General features: G+C 21.2%; 6 protein-coding genes across 6 annotated transcripts; 3 read left to right on the forward strand and 3 right to left on the reverse strand.

The window, feature by feature from the left end:
• Positions 1 to 209: 209 nt before the first annotated feature.
• PY17X_1455600 (sphingomyelin/lysocholinephospholipid-phospholipase C) lies at positions 210 to 1,724 on the reverse strand (the record flags this gene model as incomplete). Its single annotated transcript, XM_722557.1, has 1 exon — positions 210 to 1,724. One exon carries the CDS (start codon positions 1,722 to 1,724, stop codon positions 210 to 212), a length of 1,515 nt encoding a protein of 504 aa, XP_727650.1.
• Positions 1,725 to 4,233: 2,509 nt separating this feature from the next.
• On the forward strand, positions 4,234 to 6,351 carry PY17X_1455700 (BTB/POZ domain-containing protein, putative; the record flags this gene model as incomplete). Its single annotated transcript, XM_022957679.1, has 6 exons — positions 4,234 to 4,252; positions 4,350 to 4,448; positions 4,607 to 4,636; positions 4,760 to 4,798; positions 4,957 to 5,799; positions 5,948 to 6,351. 6 exons carry the CDS (start codon positions 4,234 to 4,236, stop codon positions 6,349 to 6,351), a joined length of 1,434 nt encoding a protein of 477 aa, XP_022813029.1.
• A 2,059-nt stretch (positions 6,352 to 8,410) lies between these two features.
• PY17X_1455800 (uncharacterized protein) lies at positions 8,411 to 10,663 on the forward strand (the record flags this gene model as incomplete). The annotated part of the gene is made up of 1 exon (XM_721838.2): positions 8,411 to 10,663. The coding sequence occupies one exon, from the start codon at positions 8,411 to 8,413 to the stop codon at positions 10,661 to 10,663; it is 2,253 nt and encodes a 750-aa protein (XP_726931.2).
• A 1,646-nt stretch (positions 10,664 to 12,309) lies between these two features.
• On the reverse strand, positions 12,310 to 13,821 carry PY17X_1455900 (serine/threonine-protein kinase 2; the record flags this gene model as incomplete). Its single annotated transcript, XM_721837.1, has 1 exon — positions 12,310 to 13,821. The coding sequence occupies one exon, from the start codon at positions 13,819 to 13,821 to the stop codon at positions 12,310 to 12,312; it is 1,512 nt and encodes a 503-aa protein (XP_726930.1).
• Positions 13,822 to 17,102: 3,281 nt separating this feature from the next.
• On the reverse strand, positions 17,103 to 19,451 carry PY17X_1456000 (uncharacterized protein; the record flags this gene model as incomplete). The annotated part of the gene is made up of 1 exon (XM_721291.2): positions 17,103 to 19,451. One exon carries the CDS (start codon positions 19,449 to 19,451, stop codon positions 17,103 to 17,105), a length of 2,349 nt encoding a protein of 782 aa, XP_726384.2.
• Positions 19,452 to 21,475: 2,024 nt separating this feature from the next.
• Positions 21,476 to 22,447, forward strand: PY17X_1456100 (mitochondrial ribosomal protein L23 precursor, putative; the record flags this gene model as incomplete). Its single annotated transcript, XM_022957680.1, has 2 exons — positions 21,476 to 22,114; positions 22,274 to 22,447. The coding sequence occupies 2 exons, from the start codon at positions 21,476 to 21,478 to the stop codon at positions 22,445 to 22,447; spliced, it is 813 nt and encodes a 270-aa protein (XP_022813030.1).
• Between the last annotated feature and the right edge of the window lie 4,854 nt (positions 22,448 to 27,301).

Raw genomic sequence — 27,301 nt, forward strand, 5'->3', positions numbered from 1 at the left:
CACGAAAAAAATAAAAAAATAAATAAAATAAGTAAAATAAATAAATAAAATAAATAAATAAATAAATATATATATATATATATATAATAGAAGGAGCGGAATATGCAAGCAATAAATACTTATGCATTAATTCGATGCATAAAAAAATTGACTAATTTTTCATTTTTCAAAATTCCCAAGGATCAGGCAATGTTCAATTTTTATATATTTTAATTTTTGCAATCATTCTCAGATAAACTATAATTATTACTAGGAAATTTGAAAGTAGCATATATAGGAAAATGATCGCTTGCATGATGTATATTTATACTTTGATAAGGTATGCAACATAAAATAGTTTTAAATATAGATATTGGTTTGTAACCATGTTGTACAGCTGTTTGTGGAACTATTGTTTTAATATTTGAATTTTTAGAAACTAAAATATAATCTAATGTATCAACATATTTATGTTCAAAATCATCTTCAATATATCTACAATAATCATTAATAGATGAATCATAAGTTGTTTCTAGTGTGTTATTTGTTACTGTACAATTTAAATATTTACTTGATGTTATTTCTTTAAAAAAATTTTCATCTTTTATATATCTTATGTTAAAATCACCAACAAAAAATAATGGTTCAGAATTTTTTATAAATTTACTTGGAACACCATTATATACCCATTTAGTTAACTCTTCTATTTGCTTACGTCTACATTTTTCATCACTCTTAGTATTTCCAGCATGTAAATGTGTTGCTACTAAATGTATAACATTATTTTTTACATTAAATTTTAAATATATAGCCCCTTTTGCACTAAACATTTCAGGAAATTTACAATTTTCAAATATTAATGCATGTTTTTGTGATATTTTATGTTTTGATAAAACTATTATACCTCCGTTTAAAAAATGCCGAAATTTTGGTCCTCCTGAAACAGAATCGAATGGTGGTGGATTTTCTTTTCGTTTTTGTTTTTTTTTTTGTTTTTTTTGTTTTTTTTTTATTTTTTTCATGGTATCATTGGTATGACTAATTGTGGAGCAAGGAGATGATATCAAATTATTTTCATTTATTTTATTATTCTCCTCTTTACATTTTTCACAATTTTTATTATTCAGCTTATTTGTATTATTAATATTATTTTTAATTGATTTATTTGAGCATGAATTATTATTTGTATCTTTCTCAGGTAAAGAACTATTTGCATTTTTTTCATTTCCATTACAAAATTGACCATTTGAATTTACAGATTTTTTTTTTTTCGAATTTTTTTTTTCATTTTTATTAATCTGAGAGTTAGTATGATTACAACCACATTCTTGATTTTGTTCCCCGATTTTATCATATATACCATTATTACAATAATCGTTCGAAATAAATTCTTTTATATCACGTTCGATATTTTTACTAAACAAATCATCATCATCATCATCATCGTCTTCATCATCTTCATAGTCATGAATTTTATTTTTTACTTTTTCTCCTAAAATATTAGTATGATATGGAAATCGTTTTTTTATTTCACCAGTTGTAAGCATATTATAAGCTTGTTTGGTAAAAACCTCATTCAAAACAAGAATATCAGTATTATAAATATTATCAAGTTCACAAATATATTTCTCTAGGGTTTTTTGTCTATATCCTATATTTATTTTTGTACTTATAGGAACTGGTATCATTTGAACATTATAAGACATGATAGTAAAATGTTGATCGGGGGGAGTTATTAACTCCATTTTCTTCAATTTGACTATTAGTTCTATTTGAAGAATATAGAAAATGAACTATACGCTACTTGCATATCCATTTATATAAACATATACACAACTATATTATGCATATTTATTTATAGATACAAATATTCATGTACTTTATATGGCAAATGTGTTTTACAAATCATAAATCAAACAGCCAAACAGCCAATAAAACAAACAAGCAAGGAACCAAACAAACAAACAAACGAACAAACGAACAAACGAACAAACGAACGAGCAAACAAGCAAGGAATCAAACAAACGAGCAAACAAACAAACAAATATAAAGTCAAAATTATTCGGAATTTTAACCGATATAAAGGGAAATATTTAACATTTAGTATTAATGTGTTGATTTGCTGTTATTATAATATTTACATTACTTAATAATATTTTAACATATTTATTATTTAGTTAAAATGTTTTAATTACTATAAAAATCATTTATAAATCATAACATCAAATTATTTGTTGATTTTAAATTATTAACATTTATTTATTTGCATTCATTTGTTTGATATTTGTTTATTTATTAATTTATGATTCTAACATATAGGATACAATCTATATTTTTTTTTTATTCATATCACACGATTTTTTGTCGGCATTTTATTTTTGCACTTAAACAAATTATAAAAATATATAATTTTTTATAACAATAATATATATATTTTTTTTTTTTTTCTAAATAATTTGTTTTATTTGATTATAAAGATATTGCTACATTTAATGTTTTGTTATATTTTTATAAAAACTTTGAAAAAATAAAAATTCATAATACAAAATAGGTATAACATACTATACTATATAAATTATTTTGACTGTTAAAAAAATATATTAATTTACATTTATAATATAATTTCCATAAAACCCGATTATAAAATATTGCATTTCAAATATATATATATATGGGGTTCCTTTTCTATTTGCAATATTTTATCCATAAATTATGTACAATATTTAGTTTATATGTAGTGTGTTTAATTTTTGTGCATTTGCAAAATATGGAAAATAATTGCAGTTAATTAAAATGGTATTATAAATAATTCATAAGATTAAAATATAAACTTATTCATTGAATTTTATTTCGAATTTGTTAATAATATACTATTTTATGTGAGTACATAGATAATAAGTATTTTTGTTATATATAGAAAAGAAAATTTTATTTAAAATGGAAAATTATTAACTACTATTCGATTTATACTAATAAAAAAAAAAAAACGACATGGCAAATTATTGGACGTAAAAAAAATGCCCTTATATATACATAAATGATAGTGTTAATTATGCGTAACAATAAAATGGATCATAATATAATAAAACTTAACAATATATTTAAATAATATCAAATTTAATATTTTAAAAAAAGAACGAACAATTTTCATTTTCAATTATTTTATTTCCATACATATGGATATTATATCTTAGTAGTTTATTGTCTTCTTATTCTTTCTATAATATTTTAAACAGTAGTAAAATATCTTTAAAAAAATAATAATATAATAAAATAAAATAAAATTAAATATTTATATATATATTATTATCAATATATAGTATATCCTTTGCACATTGTGAAAATATATCAAGCACATTAATACTATTTGTCGGTTAAATTTTTTTTTTTTTTTTTGCCTTTATTACTATTTGCAAATAAAATTTATTCTTTACAATTATATGGAAAAATAAATAACTATTTAAGAGTGTTTAGAACATTTTTAATATATATATATATATACATATATATATTAATGATTAAAATGAAATAATTATTAATTTACATAATAAATATTCATAGAAACATTTATAGAAAATTTTACCATTTTTTTCGATTTTTATATATATACAAAATTCAAACATTAAATAGTTATATAAAATATAAGCACATATATATTACTGTTTAAACCTTAAAAGTTACGCTACACTTTGATAAAAAAAAAAAATTATAATGTGTGAAGGTATTAAAAAAAATATATAAATATTAAAAATATAAAAATACAAAAGCATATATTTCACTATATTAATCATTATGTTCAACTTTTACATATTTTACTTTTCCTACACTCTATCTTATTGTTTTTTTTTTTTTTTTTTTTTTTTTTTTATATATACAAATGTATTAATATAAGTATGCCTACATAAATACATACATTTGTACTTGCATATTCCCCCCTCTCTCTCTCTCTATATATATGTATATATCTTAACTATTTTCAATGTGTATATTTCTGAGTGTTTATAAAATTATATGATTAATTTCATTCATATACATAATTAAAAATATAATACATAAGCCCACATGCATGCATATATATCCAAATAAACTAATGAACAAACTTGTATGAAAATTTATGAACAATTAATAATAGTAATTAATTCACAAATAAATTAATAGTTATACCTATGTGTAGCTATAGAATATCCACATATATATATATATGCATGAGCATATACACATATAATATAGACCATTGCTCTTTTTTTCTAAATTATGGATAAATTAAATAAAGGTATAATATCTTTTAGAGAAATTGTAATAACACGTAGAACTATTTAATTTATTTTCCATAGTTTCATATTTCCCTATCATATTTTATTTCTATACAGAACATATAATTAGTATAAATGTAGGAGGGAAAATTTACATGACTACTCTTAATTTAATATCTCGATACAAAAATTCACGTTTATATGAAATAGTACAAGGTATATATAATAAGAAAATGGAAAAATAAACTTTGAAAATATGTCAATAGTTGCATATATCCCATATTTATTTTTATTTATGTTACATATGTGTATGAACTAATAATATTTCACAAATTTTATTACACTTGTAATAATGTTATTTTGGTATTTTTTAGAAAAATTGACCAATATATCTGATTTACCAAGTAAATATAAATAACATGAATGAATTTCCCCATCCTATTTTATTTATTAGTACACACTCTTACAACTATATATTATTGGCATGAAATTGAAAATCCCTATTATTTTTTAATTCTAATTTATAGACGATATCAATAAGAGGGAAATATTTATCGATCGAAATGGTTTGAATATATGCAGCATATTATATATATATATTTATTTATCTTTTTTATGTGGATATAATATGATGCAATTGCCAACATGTCTTATAAAGCTGCATACATTGAATCATATATGTGTGTATATTAATTATTTTATTCTCTATACATTGATTTGTTAGGTAATCGATTTGAATATATCCTTGATTTTTTAAGAGATGGGGTCTTAATATGCGAAAATGATATCACTGTCCTAACTAGGATTTTAATTGAAGCTATTTATTTTAAATTATTTTCTTTAATGAAAATAATAAAAAAAAAAATAAATTTATTATATTCAAATATGAATAATAATGTAAATAAAAATATTTTTAAAAGAATTATAAGTACAATAGAAAAAAATAGAAAAGAGGAAACAAACAAATTGGTAAAATTGTCTGGAATTATTTCTAATTATAATGAGCTAAAATATTTTAATTTAAAAAAAAAAAAAAAAAAAAGTTATATAACCATTTTAAATAATTCCAATATTATTAACGAAATTAACCAAGTGAATAAAGACATCGAAAAGGTTTTTTCCAGACCTGATAAGAATGATTCTACAAATTTATTGTCAACAAATTTTCAAAAAAATGAATCCACAAATAAGTTAAATTTGCAATCCGTCACAAATGAAAAAGAAAGAAAGAAAACAAATGCATATAAAGAAAGTTATTATGATACAAATATAAATTCTGAAAAAAACATGAACAGTCAGGAAAAAAATTCCAACATTTATAAAAAAAGTGAGTCACCAAATTTTGAAATTTCAAACAAAATAGAAAGAGAAGTATCAAAAGATATGTTGAATAGCAATTTAAAAAATGATGTCGATAAAATGGATAGCCATCTTAGCGATACAAATTCCTTAGAAAAAAATGAAAAAGATATTCATGCAAGTTCGGAATATTATAATGCAAAAACAATTGGTCATAAATATGTTTCCTTTTCAGGGGAAAATGACATAATTTTTTACACTAATAGCGGTATGTATATATATATTTTTGTGATGCACTTAAAATATGTATAAATCGTTCATTTCTTTGTTATTTTGAGTTAATCAAATAAAATAAAGAAAAAACGGATATGTTATTAATTTTTATATTATTTGTTTTTGCCCATTTTTTTATACAGAGACTTTAAGCGATGAAGAACAATTTGGAAACATAAAAAATTCAAAAGATGAAAAGGAGGCAAATAGTAACTCTAAGAACATAAGTAGATTAAGAAATATAAATGTTATTAACAACAAAGTTAGTGAATTGAATTATAATAATTATATAGGGAATAATGATTATATAGGATATCGAGATTTCGAAAATGAGCATAATAATTTCCCAAATTATATAAATAGTGTGTGTAATAAAAAATCTACATATAATTATAACAATTATGAATATAACAATATGAAAAACAATGTTAGAAATCCTATTATGGTATATTCAGAAATTGATGATGTTGAAGAAACCTCCAATTATCCTATTATGCCAAACATAAATTTAGGAGAACAAATTTTTAGTACTACTGTAGATTTTTAATATGAATGTTTGTGCATATATATTCTATATTTTTTTTAAGAAATTAAAATATATTTATATGTACATTTTTTTTTTTAAATTTTGTTAAAACATAATATGTATACATTTTTTTTGCACATTTTTCGTTATTTCACTTTTTTTTGATTTGTTAATTGGGAGTTTTGTTTTACTTTTAAAACTCCTTTTTTATTTTTTACTTTTTTTGAAAAAATAATTTATTTTTTTTATATGTAGTGAAAGAAAAGTTAGTGAATTAGCTTGTTGTGGGTATATGCTGTGCATGTATATGTGCATATATCAATGTGTCATATTAATAGTTTATTTTATAAATATAATTAAAAACATTAATAAAATTTCCGATTTACAAAAAACTGTATATCATAATAAATTTTTTATCTTGTTTGATGAATTAAGTGAAATATACAATTGTACTCGTTTATTATTATATTAAAAAAAAAAAACAGAATATGAAATGTTTTGGAAACTTTGCACATATGTGTATGTTCTAACACTATGTTTTAATAATATATGTTTTAACACTATATGTTTTAAAGTCGATGGCAACGTGTTATATAACTAACTGTGAAAGTAATTGCATAGGGAATGTCTCAAGCATTAAATTAATATGACAATCTATAATATAACACAATACCATATTTATGTTTATAAGTTGGGAATAATAAAGTTGAAATGGAAAATATAATAATATTAAAAAAATAAAATAAAAAAATTATAATATTTGTGAAATATAAACCCATTTTATTTTTTTTTGACAAAATAAATTATCAAAACGAAAAAGAATAGTGTGTCATAAAAGGGTAACAGTTGTTAATATTTTGTAAAATTAAATATAAATTGTTTTAACTTAATTTTTTTGTGAATATTTTAATTATAATGTCGCGGAATCATTTAGAATGTATGCACATATAAAGTTTCTATTTTTCTATATAAATAAAAAAGGTGCTAAAATTACGCTTTTTAAATAAAACTGTGTAATATAACATCCAAAAATAATGTAACTACGCATTAATAAAAAATAAATATGCATAAATATATACCTTATCTAGTAATGCAATACATTGTATATATACTACATATATATACTACATATATATAATAAATATATATATACATACATATATATATATATATACATATATATTATGAATATATTTGTATTCATACAAATTATATAATAAAAGTTTTTAAAAATAAAGTGTTATAACGTTCGATTTCAAAAAAAAAAAAAAAAAAAATATATATTACCCCAAAATAAACATAACAAATATTAAAATAGTATAATAAATATATGGGATTTATCCTAAAATTTGTTATTTAAATAAATAATAAATATATGGCTAAACATAAAGATTTCATATAATAATTTTTTATTCTGAACAATTTAATTGTTTTTTTCGTATATTTATATTTGTTCCTCTATTCACACATATTTACTATACATATATAAATGCTTTTATATGCATTATACATATTTTTGTTAATATAATTACATCGATTTTTAAATATTTACAAATCGCAAAGTAATGATAAAATATATGTTATACCGCCATTACTAGATTTATTACACAATTGTGCTATATGTATATATATGTAAATATATTATTATATTTGGATATATATATAGTTAACTAATTTTGCATATTTTTGGAAACAAATTTGTGTAATAATATGATATACATATTTTGTTAACACAACAATTTTGGGAATACATATATTTAATTTTGTACTTAAATGTAAAACATTTTTTTAAATATATATATATATTTATAAGAATTATTTATCCCCACTTTTATGAAAAATATATCCGTATTTTATTTTCCTCTTCAATACACCCCATTAGCTTCGTTTCACACATTTTTTACAACATAATTAAAACTAACATTTAGAAAAAGAAAGAAAAATAAAAGGAAAATAAAAGAAAAATAAAAGGAAAATAAAAGAAAAATAAAAAGTGGATAATCCTATGATATACATGTCCATATATATATATAAATTTAAATAATATTTATTTTTTTTTTGGTACCAAAATTTTGAAGAAATGGATGTAACAAATTTAAAAAAAACATTATTAAATTTCTTAGAAAATGAAAATGTTACTGAAATAGATTATAAAGATAATGGCGATTTTAAATATTTTGAAGAAATCAAAGGAACTGCAAAAAAAAATTCTAGTAACATATATAGATCATGTAATTATGAAACATGTGCAATTTTGGAAAAAAACTATCAATTTCTTAACACGGATATGAATACAAGATATGAAGTATTTGCATTCTGTTCAAAATATTATATAAATTGTGAATTTTTAGGAGAACGAAAAAAAGAAATAAGAGGGGATGAAGTCATATTAGGAGAGTATGTATTTAAAACTTATGGCGAAGTAAAAAATGAAATAGAAATTTTTGCATCAGCTTTATACCAGTTTGAAAATATTGAACCAAATATATTTACTGATAATGGAAAATATGATAATTTAAAAATTATGGGTATTTGGTCAAAAAATAGACCCGAATGGTATATGACTGATATAGCATGTGCCGCCATAAATTTTGTAACTGTTCCTATTTATGATACTATAGGTATAAATTCAGTTAAATTAATTATTCAAAAAACCCAGATGAAAGCTTGTTGTGTTGAAGCAGAAAAATTAGAATCATTAATAAATTTAAAACCGGAATTACCAGATTTAAATATATTAATTATATATAATGATAGTAATTTAAAAGATGAAATAATAACAAAAGCAACTAAGGCTGGATATAAAATATATTTTTATAAAAAGTTAATTGATCAGTATAAAAATAAAAATATTATTCCTCAATATTCTAATTTAGAAGATGAAAATACTACTACTAATAATAAATCATCCACTCCAAATAAAAATATGAAGAGAGATGCATCTTTTAAATCGAATGAACAAAATGATACAAATAATGAAAGTTTAGAAAATATGAGAGAAATGCTTAAAAATAATAAACCCAAACCATCAGACGTATGTACAATAATTTTTACATCTGGAACATCAGGAAATCCAAAAGGTGCTATGATAACTCATTATAATTTTATTAGTTTTGCTCAATCGTATTTATTAGATGGTAATAGATTAGGAATAATAAAACATGAAGTAGCACTTAGTTATTTACCATTAGCACATGTATATGAAAGATTAATCGAATTTGCTTTGCCATTTTTTGGGGCTAAAATTGGATATTTTTCTGGAAATATAAAAGAAATAGCTAATGATATAGCTGAATTGAAACCAACTTTTTTAATTACTGTTCCAAGAATATTACAAAAAATTCATGATAATATTATGGGAAATTTAAAAAATAAAAATATAATATCTCAACTATTAGTAAAAACTGCTTTAAAATGTAAAAGAAAAAATTATGCTAAAAATTCAAAAAAATTTAGTCATGGATTTTGGGATATAATATTACAACCAATAAGAAATCGTCTTGGTGGACGTTTAAGAATACAAGTTATGGGTTCATCATCTATGGATAAAAATAAATTAATAGATATACAGATGCTTCTATCTACCCCTATTTCAGAAGGATGGGGAATGACCGAAGTGGGTGTTGGATTTGTCCAGCATAGAAATGATAACATAAAAGGAACTATAGGAGGAATGTTTGCAAATACTATACTAAAAGTTATTAAAGTAGAAAATATGAAATATGATCCAAAAGAATATCCTAATAGAGGGGAATTATGTGTAAAGGGTAGCAGTGTTATGGTAGGTTATTTTCGAGATGAAGAATTAACAAAAAAATCATTTGATGAAGATGGTTTTTTTCTAACTGGTGATATAGTAGAAGTTAATGAAAATAATAGATATATAAAAATTATTGATAGAGCAAAAAATATATTTAAATTATCACAAGGTGAATATATAGAACCAGAAAAATTAGAAAATATTTATTCAAATAGTATATATATTGAACATATATTTGTACATGGATATAGTTATGAAAATGAATTAGTTTCTATTATAGTTCCTAGCGAAGTTTTTATTAATGATTATGCAAAAAAACATAATATTAATTTACCTTATGAGGAATTATTAAAAACTGATACTATTAAAAAATTGATTAGTGATGAAATTATCTCTGCATCTAAAACTTATAAACTTAATGGAATTGAAAAAATACGTTTATTTCACTTAACTCATATTCCATTTTCGGTTGAAAACAAACAACTAACACCCACACACAAAATAGTTAGAAATGTTATCTTAGAATCTTACAAGACTGTTATCGATGAATTATATGCCTCCAGAACAAAATAAAACCCTTCTTTTTTCTTGAGTTTATTGAATTTTTTGAACTCTTTTTATAAAAAAAAAAATATATTCATTACTTTGCTTAGTATGTTTATTGATTTGTTTTATTGTTTTCTCATTTTTTTTTTTTTTTTTTATCTCACACTTCTTGAGTAATGTGCAAAAAGCATATGATGACTGTAAGGGAATTCTAAATATGTGAATTCCAACTTGGAAATATAATAGTAAAATCCCCCCATTTCCAAAAAAAAAAAAAAAAAAAAAAAAAAAATTATAAAATATTTTAAGCTAAATAATACAAATACCAGTTCTTGCATATTATTTGGGGGTATAATAGTTTTCAATTGTTGTAATTTTTATTCATGTTATCTCTATGTTTGTTTTTTTATAAAAAAATTGTATTGTCTTTTAGAATGAAAAGTAATTTGTCATTTTCAAGAACTATCGTGAAAATATGATTGTTTTAAAACCGGAAAATTACACATGCATATATGTATCGTGTGCTTTATTTATACATGTAAATTTTGTAAGTATATTTGATATAGCTTGGAAGGAGAGATCAAATGTGTTAAAACTGTCAAATGAATAATATTTTTAACTTTCTATGAAAATTATAATAAATATAATATACAGAAAAAATGAGACTAACAAAAACAAAATCGAATACTATGTAATATTGTAAACCGTTCTCATAACTAAAAAATTCAAAAAAAATAAATAAAAGACCTTATTTTTAGATATAAACATTATCCAGATCAAAAAATTCATACTGAAAAATAGAAACAGAGAGGGAATACGTTGAACTAGACTCAACTCAAATTATAAAATTCAATTTAGTAATGCTTTTCCTTGTTCTTACATTTTATGCTTGTTCATTTTTATTTTTTTATTCGTGCCTTTTTGTTATTATTATAGTTATTATTAGATGTTGCGCAAAGGTACGATCAACTATGTGTACACAAAAATATGTTACTATTTATATTTTATAATGATCATTTAAATTAATATTTTTATATTTTTTAATTAAGCAAACTTTTTATAATATATAGAAATGATATATAGCTTATATCAATAACCATCATATACAAACATTATATCATTTTTAATTGTTTACATAGGAATATATCAATTTATATAAGTTGAATTAGTTTATTTTTTGAATTGATTAAATATGCAGAACATACAAATTTTATATCCAAATTTTGGAAAAGTGGATAAAAAAGACATAATTTGTTTTAATTATATGATGCAGTTTATGAGAAAAAAAAAATGAAAATAAAAAAAAAAAAGTAAAAAAAAAAAAGCAAAAAAAAAAGCAAAAAAATACTAATTATACAAATTGCAAAAATTATTTCCATATATATATATATATTTATATTCCAACAAATTTTCATTCATATATATGTGTAGACAATAGAAAGTTGAAAAGATTGAAATAAAATTCTCTATTCTCAAAAATATTTCATGAAATATACTATTTAGATTTATTTAAGCTTATAAGCATCAAATGCAACTGCTCAACAACTTAAACATGTTTCATACTATATGTTTTTTCCTTATTATCACGATTTTGTCCTATTCGTTTTTTTCCATTTTCACAAAATTATCCCAATCTTATATTACGATTAAAAACGGATAAAAAATATAAGATATTAATTCATTATTTTTTTTTTTAAATTATTATGTGGAGCTGATGATGGGCCATAATTTTGAGAAGTATAGCCACCATGTAAAACTACTGTTTCATATTCATTTGAATTTGTAATATAATGCATATCATATTTTTTTTTATTTAAGGAAATTGAGTCAATACTAGGTTTAGCTTTGGCGGTATTTTCTGAATATTTTTCATCGATTTTGAGCATAGTATCATGATATTTTTTATAATCATTAATACAGTTTTTATTATTTTGTATTATATCATTATTATTGTTTCCTTTTTCATTATTTTCAATAGGATAATGTTTACATTTTTTGCACATATCATATTCAGCTGTTTTTTGCATAATCACGTCTTTATTTGCTAATTCATTCATATTAGATGACATGTGCATATCAGTAAGTTTAGGCAAAAACCATGGATGACCTAATGCCTGTATGGCTGTACATCTATCATCTGGATTTTTACTGCACATCCATAATATAATCTCTTTTACGTTTTCTGATTTTGTTAACCAATGTTTAGTATTAAAACTAATATGACATCTCATGTTTTTTTTAAAAATTTCTTTTACATTATTACCTCTAAATGGTGGATATCCACAAAGTATATTATACAATATAACACCTAAACTAAAAATATCAACTTTAGTTCCATATGAAGAATATCTTAAAATTTCAGGAGCAACGTAACCTGGTGATCCACATCTCATACTCATTGATGGACTGTTTAAAAAGGATGCTAATCCAAAATCTATTATTTTTAATGAACTTGGATCATTCACATTTTCAAGCATTAAATTTTCCATTTTTAAATCTCTATGTACTACACCATTTGAATGCAATGCTTCTAAAGCTATTAAAACTCTTTTCATCGCTTTTTTTGCTAATTGTTCTGAGTATGGACCATTATTATTTATATATTCAAATAATTCACCACCCTTTAAATATTCTAAAACAAGATACACATATCCTTCTTGTTCATATGCTGATATTAATTTTATTATATATTTATGCATAATTTTTCTCAATACTTCTATTTCTGTATAAACATTAGATTCTTTCACTTTTGACTTATCGACTTCTTTTACTACTACTCTATTACCATATAATATATTTGTTCCAATATAAACATTAGAAAAACTTCCTTTCCCTATTTTTTTATTTAAAACATAAACATTCTTAAATCCTAAAATAGGAAAATCAAGCATATTAAAAAAATGACTCATTTCATTAAATTCTTCCTTACTTCTACATTGGAATTGGTATTCTTCATTTGCTGTTATTATATGAATACATGATCCAATTTCAGTTATGTTATTAATTATTCTACATCCTTTTAATGGCACTGTGAATTCGGGTTCCTCTTGGTGCATATAAGACCAACATAACAAATATGGGTTCTTCTTTTCATCATATGTTAAAGAAACATAAGTTGCTGCACCTGTTGCTAGAGGAAATTCAACTCTCTTTCCTTTAAATAATTTATGATATTTTTTCTCCATTTTAAATTACAAAGTGTATACATATATAGCTTAAAAGATGCAAATAAAATATAATAAATTTATATAAGTTTTCAAACAAATGGAAACATACACAAAAATGAACCAAATAAAAAAACGTCTATAGCAGGATACACTATACTAGTATAAATATTTGAGCACTTCTGTATATCTTTATCCCCATATAAAGACATTTATCTCTGTATATATAATATATTATTAATAAAATAAAAAATAATGTAGATTATGCAAATTTAACACACACAGCGGTGAGATTGTTATTAACACACAATCATTCATATATATATGCACATACGAGTTAATAAAGAAACATCACAAATATAAATACATTTTTTAAGTAGGATAAATGTTGGCAGTATATATATACAAAATGTGCACTTTAGAAAATTATATAATTAAATACGAAAAAAACAAAAACAACAAACAAAACAAAAAAAACAATAACAGAACAAAGTTTTGTTTTTAAATGTTAATGGATTAGTAATGAAGATTAAAAATTGACAAAAAAATGAAAAGACAAAAAAGAAAGCATGGATATGTATATATTCCTCTGGGGAGTTTAATATGTAATTCTATCATTGTTCATTCTCACAACAGTCAATTTACACTATATTGGATATTATTCATTTTTTCATATATCTATGCTTGCTGATCTCTCTAAATTATTAATGATGAATTACAGTTGTATTATCTCCCAAAACAAAATTGACTATACTTCTCTCATATTGGGAATCTACAAGCATTAATGTATACAACTATATATGCAAATGCACATGTCTATGTATGTATATATGCAGTTTTATGTATGTATTTATTAATCTATATAATAACAAAAATTATTAATATATATAATATTTATGGAAAAACATGGGGAGTTGAATAAACATGCTAAAGTTGTTTATGCAAATTGCTATATAAAATCATAAATAAATATACTATTTCGGAAATAAATGGTGAACCTTAAAAAATATAAATTAGTAGGTTGTTGTTTTTTATGCAAAAGCGCAAATAGAGTTATTAATTAAAAATAAAGAAATATTATAAAAAAAAAAAGGAAAAATAAATTTAATTAAAATATTATAGGCATTTTTTTAAAAAGTATTAAATAATCGAATATAAAATGTAATAAAATATATAAGCATAAAAAATATAGTATATAATATAATGTGTAAATTAAAAAAAAAAGAAAAAAGGGGTAAATTATGTATTTATTACAAAATTTAATTATATAATTTAAAATTAATAAACAACTAAAGACGCTTAAAAATAAATTTAATTATATATAACATATAATCTGAAAGAAAAAAAAAAATACGCCAAAAGGGGAAGTAATAATTTTCTAATATTTTTTAAAGCTGTTGCTCATCATAAAAAAAAACACATCTTTTCCAACTTTTACATTAGAAATAAACATTTAATATATATAAACACAAATAAGTGAAAAAAAAAATATATGTATATTTTTTCATAAATTTTTATTTATAGATTGTTTCCCTCTGATTCAGTTGTTTCCTATGTAATTAAATTTAAAATAATTATAATTAATAAAATTTTTAAGTTACGGGAAAATTTAAAATACCAGTGTACCATTCAAAGTTATTAAACTTTTATAAATATAACTTTTTTTTTTTTTTATTACGATTCTCAACCGTTGTTTAATATTAATTGGGGAGTGTAAAAAAAAAATTGTCCCATTGTAGGAGAAAGTAAAACGCGATAGTTAACTTTTTCATAAAAGGTGAAATAAAAATTTTAACGTTTTAAAAATTAAAGTGCAAAAAAAAAAGCGAATATTAATAAATATATTATGTGTTTTTCCCTTTTTTATTATACAAAATTCTACAAAAAAAAATTTACTCTACTATATTGCACAGGAACCAAAAATTAAAAAATTAATTTATATTGAAAATAAAATATACACACATAATAGCTAACTCTTTTTTTCTTGCAAGGTGATTTTTTCTGTTTTTTTATTGCATGTTCATAACTTTTTCCCTTTTGTATACCCATTGTACATAATAAAATAAGCTAAATGAACATATAAGAGAATTTTCATTTTTTTTCTTTTTTTTTTTTTTTTTGTGGTGATTTATTTTTTATTATAAAAAAAAAAAAATACGTCGATATTTATGAACAAATAAAAAAAATAAAAAAAGGCTTACATGTTTTTAACTATAATATTTATATGCGAAAAAGGTTTTCTATAATATATTATAGCATCCTTTATTCTCCGAAATTATATTTCATTTTTCTTTCCATTTTTTACTTTTGAGAATTTATGTGTAAAAAAATTAAAATAAAAATCATGTTGTATAAATAATGTGGTTTAGTAAGGAAAATATAAAAGCATAAAAGAGTTTACTTCAATAGTATAAAATAAATTAAAAATTGCGTTTGTCTTGTTATTTTATGTGTGTGTGTGAAGGGGGTGACATTTTTTTTATTATTATTCTTTCTCCTTTTCCTTTTTTTCATTATACTGATTAAAATGTGGTTTTGTTTTAATATAATTGACATTTTTCGCTTTAATTTTCCATGGCATTTTTGTTTTTTGTTGACTACCCAATGAATTGCATAATTAGCAGCAATGGGTTTATCTTTATAAGAGATCTGTCAAGTTCTAATGGCAATTATATTATATATCAAATATAAATAAAGGATGTGCTAATTTGAGTTATTGGTGGTCTCGAGAATATAAATTATTGAAACACATTTTGAAAATTTCATGGAACAAAAAAAAGCAAAAAGCATAATAATAATGATAATAATGGTAATAATGATAATAATAATAATTAATATGAATGCCTAACAAATAGCATATACCATAAAATAATTTACAAAAAATGTATATAAATAACTATAGGAACATGAATATATATATATGTAAACTCCCGAAATAAAAATTCGATCTTCCTTTATGTTATATTGCAATTCAATGCAAAGTTGTTTTTCCTTGTCACATTATTATGAATGAGAAAATGATACATAACACATTTATAATGTGTAAAAACAATAAATATAAATAAAATGCAATAACGGGATAAGTGTTGAAATACAAATCGATACAAAAAAAAACTAATAATTGTGTTAAACGTTTACACACGTATACGCTAATATATATCAAAATCTAACATATTTATTAGCAAGTCGGAATTCGTTCCACCATGCTTTCATTACTTCTTTTACTTTCAATAAAGAGGTATTTAATATGAATTTGGGAATGATTGGTCAATGAGGAATAGTTTTCTATCCGCATTTTGACTTCAAATTTTTCCCCTTAGTTCGGGGGAAGAATGTGGAAAAACATCATTAGATAGAAACTTTAAATGGGCTTCTTTAGCTAAGTGAACCACTTTTTTATTTTTACAATATAACCTAACATTACATTCTTCAAAATATCTTGGTGACGTTCCTCTATATTCCTTATGTGCAATAAAAGCATCATCTTCATTATCTGAACTATAGAAATATACATAGTCTAATGGGTCATTTGATTTCATTCCATAATTTAAGTAATTCCAATCAATAATTATATCATCAGGACTTAATCCGTGAGCATATCTCGAAATTCGATCTTCATTTGCTATATTTTTTAAATGATTAATTAATGTAGGTTCTGAAATATTAATTTCTGAAATATATTTATAAGCATAATCCGAATTTCTATCTTGGATGACTGCATTAATTATATTTAAAGAATCTTTAATATTTTGGTCATTTGGTGTTGTTTTTCCTTTTTTTTTTATATCATTGATTATAGAAAAGTCAGTTAATTCAATAAAAGAATCTAATTCATGTAATGATTCAGACCATTTAAATATATTATTTGCTAAACGAAATCCATCACATAACATTAGTTCCATAGCTCGAACCTTTCTATGTGTATATACTTGTTTAAATAATGAATATCTATTAGCATAAACTGTCCAAACTGGATGAATTTCTTTGATATTATAAGTTATCTGACCATTTATAACTGCACTTTCCCCAATTATACGATTGCAGTTTAATGAAGGAAGTGTACCATTGGGTGGAGCAATTGTTGCGTCTCTTTGTAAATAATCAAATCTGTCAGCATCTAACCCATTAGTATTGTTACATATTATATCAAATGAAGCTTCAATTAAAGAATCTATTGGATCTATACCACAAAAATATTTATTATGATTTCGTCCCATTATTAATTTTTTAATAATCTTTATGTCACTAACATCTAATACATCATCTTTATCTATTAAATTTTCAATTATATGCTCTGCAATTTTAAGAGACATATAAGCATGATTCCATTTATATTCTGTTTCTTTTTTTTTATAATTCATAAAAAAACTTTCAAAAGTGTGACTAAATGGTCCATGGCCTAAATCGTGGCATAAAGCCGCTATTTGTACACATCGAAACATTCTATTTAACTCACCATAATATGGTGATAAATTAGATCGGTTACATAAATGAGTAAAATATTTTCCAGATAAATAACCAACTCCTAAACTATGCTCAAATCTTGTATGTGTGGCCCCAGGATAAACAAACTGACAAGCTCCTAATTGTGATAAATTTCTTAATCTCTGAAAAAATGGATTATCTATAATATTTTGAAATATCCAATTATCATATTCAATAAATTGATGAATTTTATCACATATAGTTTTAGTTTCTTTCTTTGTCTTATTATTAATAGAATTTGTATAATTATACTGATTACATTGATTAAATATATTTTTACAAAAAATTCTTTTTTTTTTTACTTTTAATATAAAATTTAAAATTATAATAAATTCACAAAATGAAATACCAATTTCATTTTTTATATATTCAAAATTTTTTTCATCTATTATTAAATTTTTAAGCGTTTTAAAATCACGAATGTTACATGATTCAAACTGTGGCCATAAATATACTAAATTTAAATACATACACATCATTAATATATCATTTGTTTTTATTATTTCATAAATTATATTTATTAACTTTACTTTATCTCTATCTGGTGCTTGAATTAATTTAATAGCATCAGTATTAATATGTATATCAAGATATATCGAATTATTATTATTTTTCAAATCATTCTGTTCTTTTTTTATTTTTTCATAGTAATTATGCATTTCTTTTGTTTCTAAATCGGTATATGATTTGTCTATACATTTACTCTTACTATTATTATTTTCGACATGTTTATTATGAACATTATTTGTTAGAACACCATTCACATTCCCATTAATATGTGTCCAACTTGGATCCACACATCCATTATTTTCATTTTTATGTATACCATTAATTTTTGTTATTTGTTTGGATGTAGTGCCGTTAACATTTTCATTATTATTTTTACAATTTGGAGATAAATTTATATTATATGAAACTCCATGAATATTATAATAATCTCCGTTTTCATTTATTATTTTTTCAATTGAATCGTCATTATCATCATTACATGCATTAACACAAGTAGTAAATTTAAAAAATGAGAAATGTTTTGCCAAATCATATATAGTTTGTATATTTTTTTTTTCAAATGTCTGTAATATTATGTCCTCTCTGTCCAGAGATACATTTTGAAATATTTTTTTTAAATTTTGAGTTTCATTGATGTGATTAATATTGCAGTTCATGGTAGTTCTACACATTTTATATGTACAGTATATATTTATTTAAATTAATTTTATTTAGTTTAACTTAAAATTATTATTTATATTTCATTATTGAAATAACAATATCAATGATATAATTATTTTTATAAATTTTATTTATTAACTGCAATGCTAATATTAAACAGAATGAATATTTTTTTTGCATAAACAACATTTATTTTTATAGCGCACAAAAATAGTAAACTACCAAATTTTAATTATAATATTTTTACAAAAGATCAAAATATTATAAAATATTTCCACTTGGTAATAAAAAATATATACACAAAATAAAATTTAAATAAATTGTAGAAAAAAAAAAAAAATAATATAATTTCTACATCACCTGTGAAGGGGAATATGATTGTATAATTTAGAGTTTTATCTTTTTGTTTTTAGTTGGCATTAAAATATAAATAAATAGTTACAAACACATAACAGTTTTTTTTTTTTTTTTTTTTTTTTTTTTTCAACATATTGTTTATAATAACAAATAAAAAGAAACTACGATGTAATTTTCGTTAATTTTAAATAGGTGAATATTCTTTTTGATGACGAACAATATTTGCAGATTAGATTGTTAAAAAAGTGTTTGTATATATAAATTAAAATAAACGAATATACATTATACATACATGTATAAATATATATGAAAAATTGTAAATTCTTTCTATATAATATTATATTTTATCATTGAACAAATATAAATTTGCTAGTGTGTAAAAGATCAATTTGTAAAATTATAATGACAAAAAAAATTTATTCATGCGATTTTTAATTTGAATGATATTTCACTTATATAACATTGCGTCAACAAATATCTGAGGAAAATAGTGACAAGTGTAAAACACACAATCGCTAAACAACATTTCACTTGTACAAAATAATGCAAATATAGGATGTTGACTATTGATCATAGAAATGCCACAATACTACAACTATTAATATACACACAAACGTCTGTATATTAAATATATACTTTTTCAAACAAATCGTGATAAGAAAGTATATATATATATATATATATATATATATATATATATATAATTATTTTATTAAACGTAGTTTAATATACGTATTAAAGTTATTTTTTTTAATTATATTTTCTGTTGGCAAAATGGGAATAGTAAAATAACACATGAAAAAGAAAGTCCACAAAATAATATAATGGGTATGGTATTAACATATACATTATTATGGTTATTTATTTTTGGTGTAGAGAAAAAAGAATATTGTATTTTATGTAAAATAACATAGAGCTATTGAACATAGTGGGTTTATTTTGGTTTATAAATTAAGTGTGTTTTTTTATGATTAGTGTTTTAAAAAAAATATAGATAAATAAAAATTTTCATAAATTTTTCCTTTTGATATTTTTTTAATTTTGAAACAAATATTTCCACGTGTCATTATCTTTTATATTTCTAAATGAGAAACATATATTTTTAAGCAACACATTTTTTAAGTAAAACTATTTTTAAGTAAAACTATTTTTAAGTAAAACTATTTTATGAATTTAAAAAAAAATGAAAATATCCGCCCCAATTAGCTACATATACATATATAATTAATTAATTATAATACAATATTTTTTATAATGTTAATAAAAGTTTATATCTTCATTAATATATATAAAAAAAAGAAAAAATCGAATTAGTTAATGAATACAAAAGTTCATTTGAAGATAAGAGTTACAATATATATAACACTTGTAAGCAAGCAAGTCAAAAAAGGAAAAAAAGAAATATAAAAAATATATTCAAAATGGTTAGTAAGGAAAATAATTATAACAAAAATATAATAATAGATATTTTGGAAAAATAAAAGATTCAATTTTCATTTAGTTTTCTTTTCTATATTTTTTGGTAACGGGGGAATAATATAAGAATGAAAATAATCTGCACATTATAACACAAGTTTACATAATAACATACATATGTAGAATTTTTAGTTAATTGTTTTAGCTAATTTAGCTTTATTTAGTTTATCCTTTTTTTTTATATATTATGTTTCTAAGTTTAATTCGCTTTACGCCACCCAAAACCCCACGAAATGTTTTTTTTCCATGGCAAACTTTTTGTGTGCATAAATCAGGAAGCTTTTTAGAAAAAAATAGGTTAGCTTTAAGAGTACCTATTAATTTGACAAAATTTGAAATTAGAGAATATTTAAGAAAAATATATAATGCAAAAGTAATCAAGGTCAATACGTTAATTAAAATACCAGAAAGGCGGAGAAATTTAAGTGATCATCGTTTTAATTATTATAGAAATGGGCCTATATATAAAAAAGCAATTATAACATTAGAACATGAAGTACCAGATAGTGTTAAAATGATTCAGTCATGTAAAAATATAGGTAGAAATCCTTATATTACGAAAAAAAATGTTATTTATGGTGTTAGAAGTGATGTAAAAATTACACCAACAAGATCTCAATTGTGGCATATGGGAGAATGTAGATATTCATGGAGATTGCCTTTAACAAATTTATTAGCAGATTATAAAATGAATTTAAATCCTGATTTAAGAATTGATGAAAATTATGTTCAACTCGCACCAGATCCTACAAAACCATTTATGCATTCTGGTGTTTCATCAGAAACATTTAAACCGGATAATGTCCCTAACCAAACCTTTCCTCATGTAATATATTTATAAACTTTTATTTTTGACTATATTAGAGAATAAACATATATTAGCATGCTCTTTCTCTTCACACACACACACACACATATATACTTATGCGTAATAAATGGTTTATGAAATGGTTGAATAATTATTCCTTTTATTTATTATTTATAGATTAATTTAACACCTTGGAGAAGGCATGTAAAGAAAATATATGACTCAGGTACTTTAGCGCCGCCTGAATCATTTCATCACGTTTCTAAACGAGGTGAAACAATTGAATATGGAAATCAAAATAAAGGAGATAAAAAATCTTCCAGAAGTAGTGAATGGAAACCTCCATCATAAGAATGGAAGAATAAACTATAAAAATTGTCCATGTCACAAAAGAAATTCATGTTTATATTTTTATACATTTTTTCATCAATATATTTTTTCACATTTATATCACTAAATCCCGTTTTTTTTTTTTTTTAACTTTTCGTTTTTGTAGTGATTTTTATATATATTATCTTAATCCCTTCTTCCAGAAGTTAATTTCTTTCGTTTTTTATGTTATATTATTCTTTTTTTTTTTAACACCTTATTTGATACATGCATGAACTAGTATGAAACAATAGATATATATCATAAAGTTGATTATTTGTTTATATTATTATGGCTATGTAATCTCACACTTTCAAACTTTAACTTTAAATATTTTGTATTTTTATAATTTCATTTTATCTGAGTTTACAATTTATAATGTATCATTATTTTGTAAATTCATGTTAGCTCATGATTTTATAGTTTGATGTTTTGTGTTTTATTTAATAATTAACATTTTTTTCAATAAAATGCCAATTTTATAGTAGAGATTATACATATATTCTTTGATTCCTATTATCAATGAAATTATAATAATACGCTTGAATGATATATGACTATACATATACCAGTGCTTTTATAGATAAATTTTTGATAGTGTCATTTCTTTTTGTGTATATTTCGAAATAGTTATTTCATTAAATATAAAATGCATCACAAACAAATGTATAATATATTTTATGTAATTTTTTTTTTTTACAAGAATATGCATTATATGCATATGCACACGTTTTTCACTTTTTGGAGGTAATGCTCTAAGAAAATATGAAAAAAAAAAATCTCTACCGTTATAAATTCTTAATATTATGCTTCTCAAATTTTATATATTTTTTTAAGTCCTCTTATTTATATAATTAATATCAGTTAATGCTTATGCAGCAATTAAAATAGAGAGTAAAAAAAAAAAAAAAAAATTGATATATGTTTTTATCCGTAGAATAAATATATATATGTACATATATATATATATATATTATATTATTTGATTCATGGAAATTGTTTACACCAAAAATGTGTGCATTTATTTTATACATTTATCTTTGCAAGTATAAGATATAAATTCTTAAAAAAGATATATATATATATATTTATTTATTTGAGGTTTTTTAATTTTATAGCATTTTATTTTTATACATATTTTTAAATCAATGAAGTTCTAAAGTCTTTAAAATTGTATAGAAAAAAATATAATAATAAAACGTAAAATATAAGAACCTTAAAATGACGATACCGAGAAAAAAAAACTGATCTTTTTTTACCAAAAAAAAATGTTCATAGATAAAAAAAGATTTATAATGTTATAAAAAGATAAGTATTAGAAAATGAAAGGTGTAAAAAAAAAAAAAAAAAAAAAATATAAGATCAGATAATATATGAAAAAAAGGTAAAAGTATCTTAAAAAAAGTGAAATTTGTGAAAAAACGGTAGTATCCGTGATGAATATATAAGATTCTTATTCTAAAACAATAGATTTTCCTATACATTTAATTTTTTTTTTAAGTTTGATTTTTTTTGTTATTTTATGACACATTACAATAATTTTTTTTTCATAAATAATAGCATGAACAACATATTAATACATATTGTGTATTTTTGTAGCACTAAATAAGAACTTATAAAATTTGAAACATCTTTTTATGTATATATTTTTTTTGTGCTTTTTTGTTCATATAATATATATAATGTGTGTATGAAATATACATAAATTCCATAATATCTTTTTTTTCGTGCAGTGTATTTCTTTTTATATGTTTAAAAATATTGTATATTTAATACATCAAGCATGTTTGAGATTTTTTTTAAATGATTTCAACCCTTTTGTAGTGCCTTATTTGATAGACACATGCACACATGCAAAGAATATTCACTATGCTCTAAAAAAAAAGAAAATATAAAAAATACAACGAATAAAAATTCAAGAAATAAGTGTGAAAATAATATTCTTAAATACAAATTAAATGACATACAAGATATATAAATAAAATAATGTGATATAATATTTACAAGACTAATGTATGCTAAAAAAATATAAATTATATCCAAAAATTAAAAACTATAATAAAAAACAATCATATATAAAAGAATACAAAAAAAAAACAAAAGTGGAAATGGAATACCATATAATTCATATGCATATATATATAATATATATATTTACATATTTTTATGTATTTCCTCATAATCTTAAATAATTTACATTTATTGTTAAATATTTTTTTTTTATATTGGCTATATCCTTGATGAATTAAATATATTATATATATGTATGCATGACTCTATTATATTTCATTCCTTTTTCATATTTTATACACAATTTTTAAATATATTCCCATAAAATAGATACATGCTTACATAAGTGTATTTTCATGTACATGTGTGTAAGTAAGATATATAAATGAATACTTAGGCATGTGTATTTATAAAACCCATAAATATATTGAGTGTACAAATATATACAATAAAATAAATGCAATCTGAACACTTAAATATTTACATATATATGTATTTTTCGAAGTTTTTTAAAAAATTTATTATTGTCATTATAGATACTATACATACTTGTTTTTATCCTCCAAATATTTTTTTTTCTCATATTACAAATATATATGTATATGTATATATGTATATATGTATATATGTATATATATATATGTATGTATGTATATATGTATGTATGTATATATATATATGTATTTATGCGGATGAAATCAGTTTAATATTATAGAAATGTAAAATGCCTTTCTTATGAATTTCATGAAAGATTTTTATTAATAAAACGCTATAAAATTTTCTTTTTTTTGTTTGTTATTTCTCTAGTTATTGCATTTATTTTCTTTATGACAATATAATAGCTATGTGTAACATGTTAATTTTTCATATAGAAATTATATAGGTATATGCACACTTGTGTAAGCTCTCGTATATATAGAGAGATAGAGAAAATAATATATTACATATACATGTGTATATATATTTACATATGTGTGTATATGATATATTTACATATTAACAAATTATAAGTAAATATATGCGCAAGTACAACTGAATATAATTTTTTGTAGGACAAATGACAAAATTTATATATTGTAATGAAATAATTTATAAAATCTTGTAATCTATATAATATATTAAATATAGACATTTTTCATATTCTTTAATTGTGCCTATTATTATTTTTTTGATTCACTATAATTTTTAAAATAGTTGAGTTTATTTAATTTTTCGTGTATGCTTCCTATTTTTTTTTATATATTTTTTAATTTCAGGTTGATATTTATAGTATGATAAAATGTCTAAGCCTATATAAAATTAATATGTTTCATTAAAAGAAATATATATATATATATATATGCATATTATTTTTTTTAATTTGATATTTATAATTATATCATTTTTATTTATTTTTAGTTTTTATAATATATTATATTATGCATATATATATATATATATATATATATATATATACATGTTTCAATGAAAAAAGAGATACAGTTTTTTCGTTGCTTTTCATAGCATTCTTACAATTATTGTAAAAAAAATATTTAAACTTATAAATTATTATGAATTTACATTTTAAATACAACAATTATAATATATGTATATATTATATAACGAAAATAAATTAAGGGTATACTATGTGTCAATTAAAACGACTAAATAATTTTTTGAATATTATATTTATATTTTTTAATTTATAAATGTTTGAATATTGATATTTTTACAAAAAAATTTACATTTTTTCTTACTCATTCAATGCCTCAAAATTATACAACTATCTAAAGACCATTGTCAAAATATCACGTTGTACTAATTAGATATACATATGTATATATATATATATATATATGCATACATATACATATATACATATAATAATACATGAGTTTCATTAATTTAGTCTATATGTCTTTTACAACGATTAAAAAGCTAGAACAAAAAGATGCCTTTTTATGATTCTATTATTAAAATGTTTATGAACTAATTACATAACACCGTATTTTTGTATTGAAGATATTAATGATAAAATAAAAATATTTATTGCTATATTTATACATATGAATAATTATTAAATTGATAATACATGTATGTATATATATATATGTATATATATATTTCATGATTTTTATTTTATCAATATTTAATACATAAGACATTATATATTTTTATGTTTGATGTCTGTCTTTTTTCATATACTTCTATATTGTATTTAAAATATGTGTATATTTTAATACTTATAAATATTATTAAATATATGTCAAGTAATAATTTTACATACTTATTTTTCGTTTTTTTTTTTTTTTTTTTTTAAATTAATGTAGTTTATTTTTATATTTAATGATTAATACTCTTGTATACCTGTCAAAATGTAAATATACATATTATATTTGTCTTATAATAAAGATTATAAAGACATTTATAAATATATACAAGCATGTTAATGTGTATTTTCTATAATTTTTAATAAAAATGGTAAATTAATCATAAAAATTAATGTATAATTACATTTTATCTTAAAAAATTTAGAACAACTTTATATACATTTGTCAAATAAAATATTGTAACAAATTTGCCTATGGGTATAGTGCATATTTTTTTTGTATTATATGCATTTTTATGTAGCATTACGTTATTTATCTATGTATTTAGTTGTTCATCGATTTTATGAACATATATTTATAGCTATTTGTATATAGCATTTTGCACTAACTTATGTGTTATTTTCACATTATTATTATTAAAAACATAATATATGACACCAAATTAGACATAATATATTTTTCTATTTATTAGCATAAAATAATTTTATAAATTTAATGATATATTACTAATATAAGG

This window comes from Plasmodium yoelii (assembly GCF_900002385.2).
Source record: "Plasmodium yoelii strain 17X genome assembly, chromosome: 14".
Lineage (NCBI taxonomy): Eukaryota > Apicomplexa > Aconoidasida > Haemosporida > Plasmodiidae > Plasmodium > Plasmodium yoelii.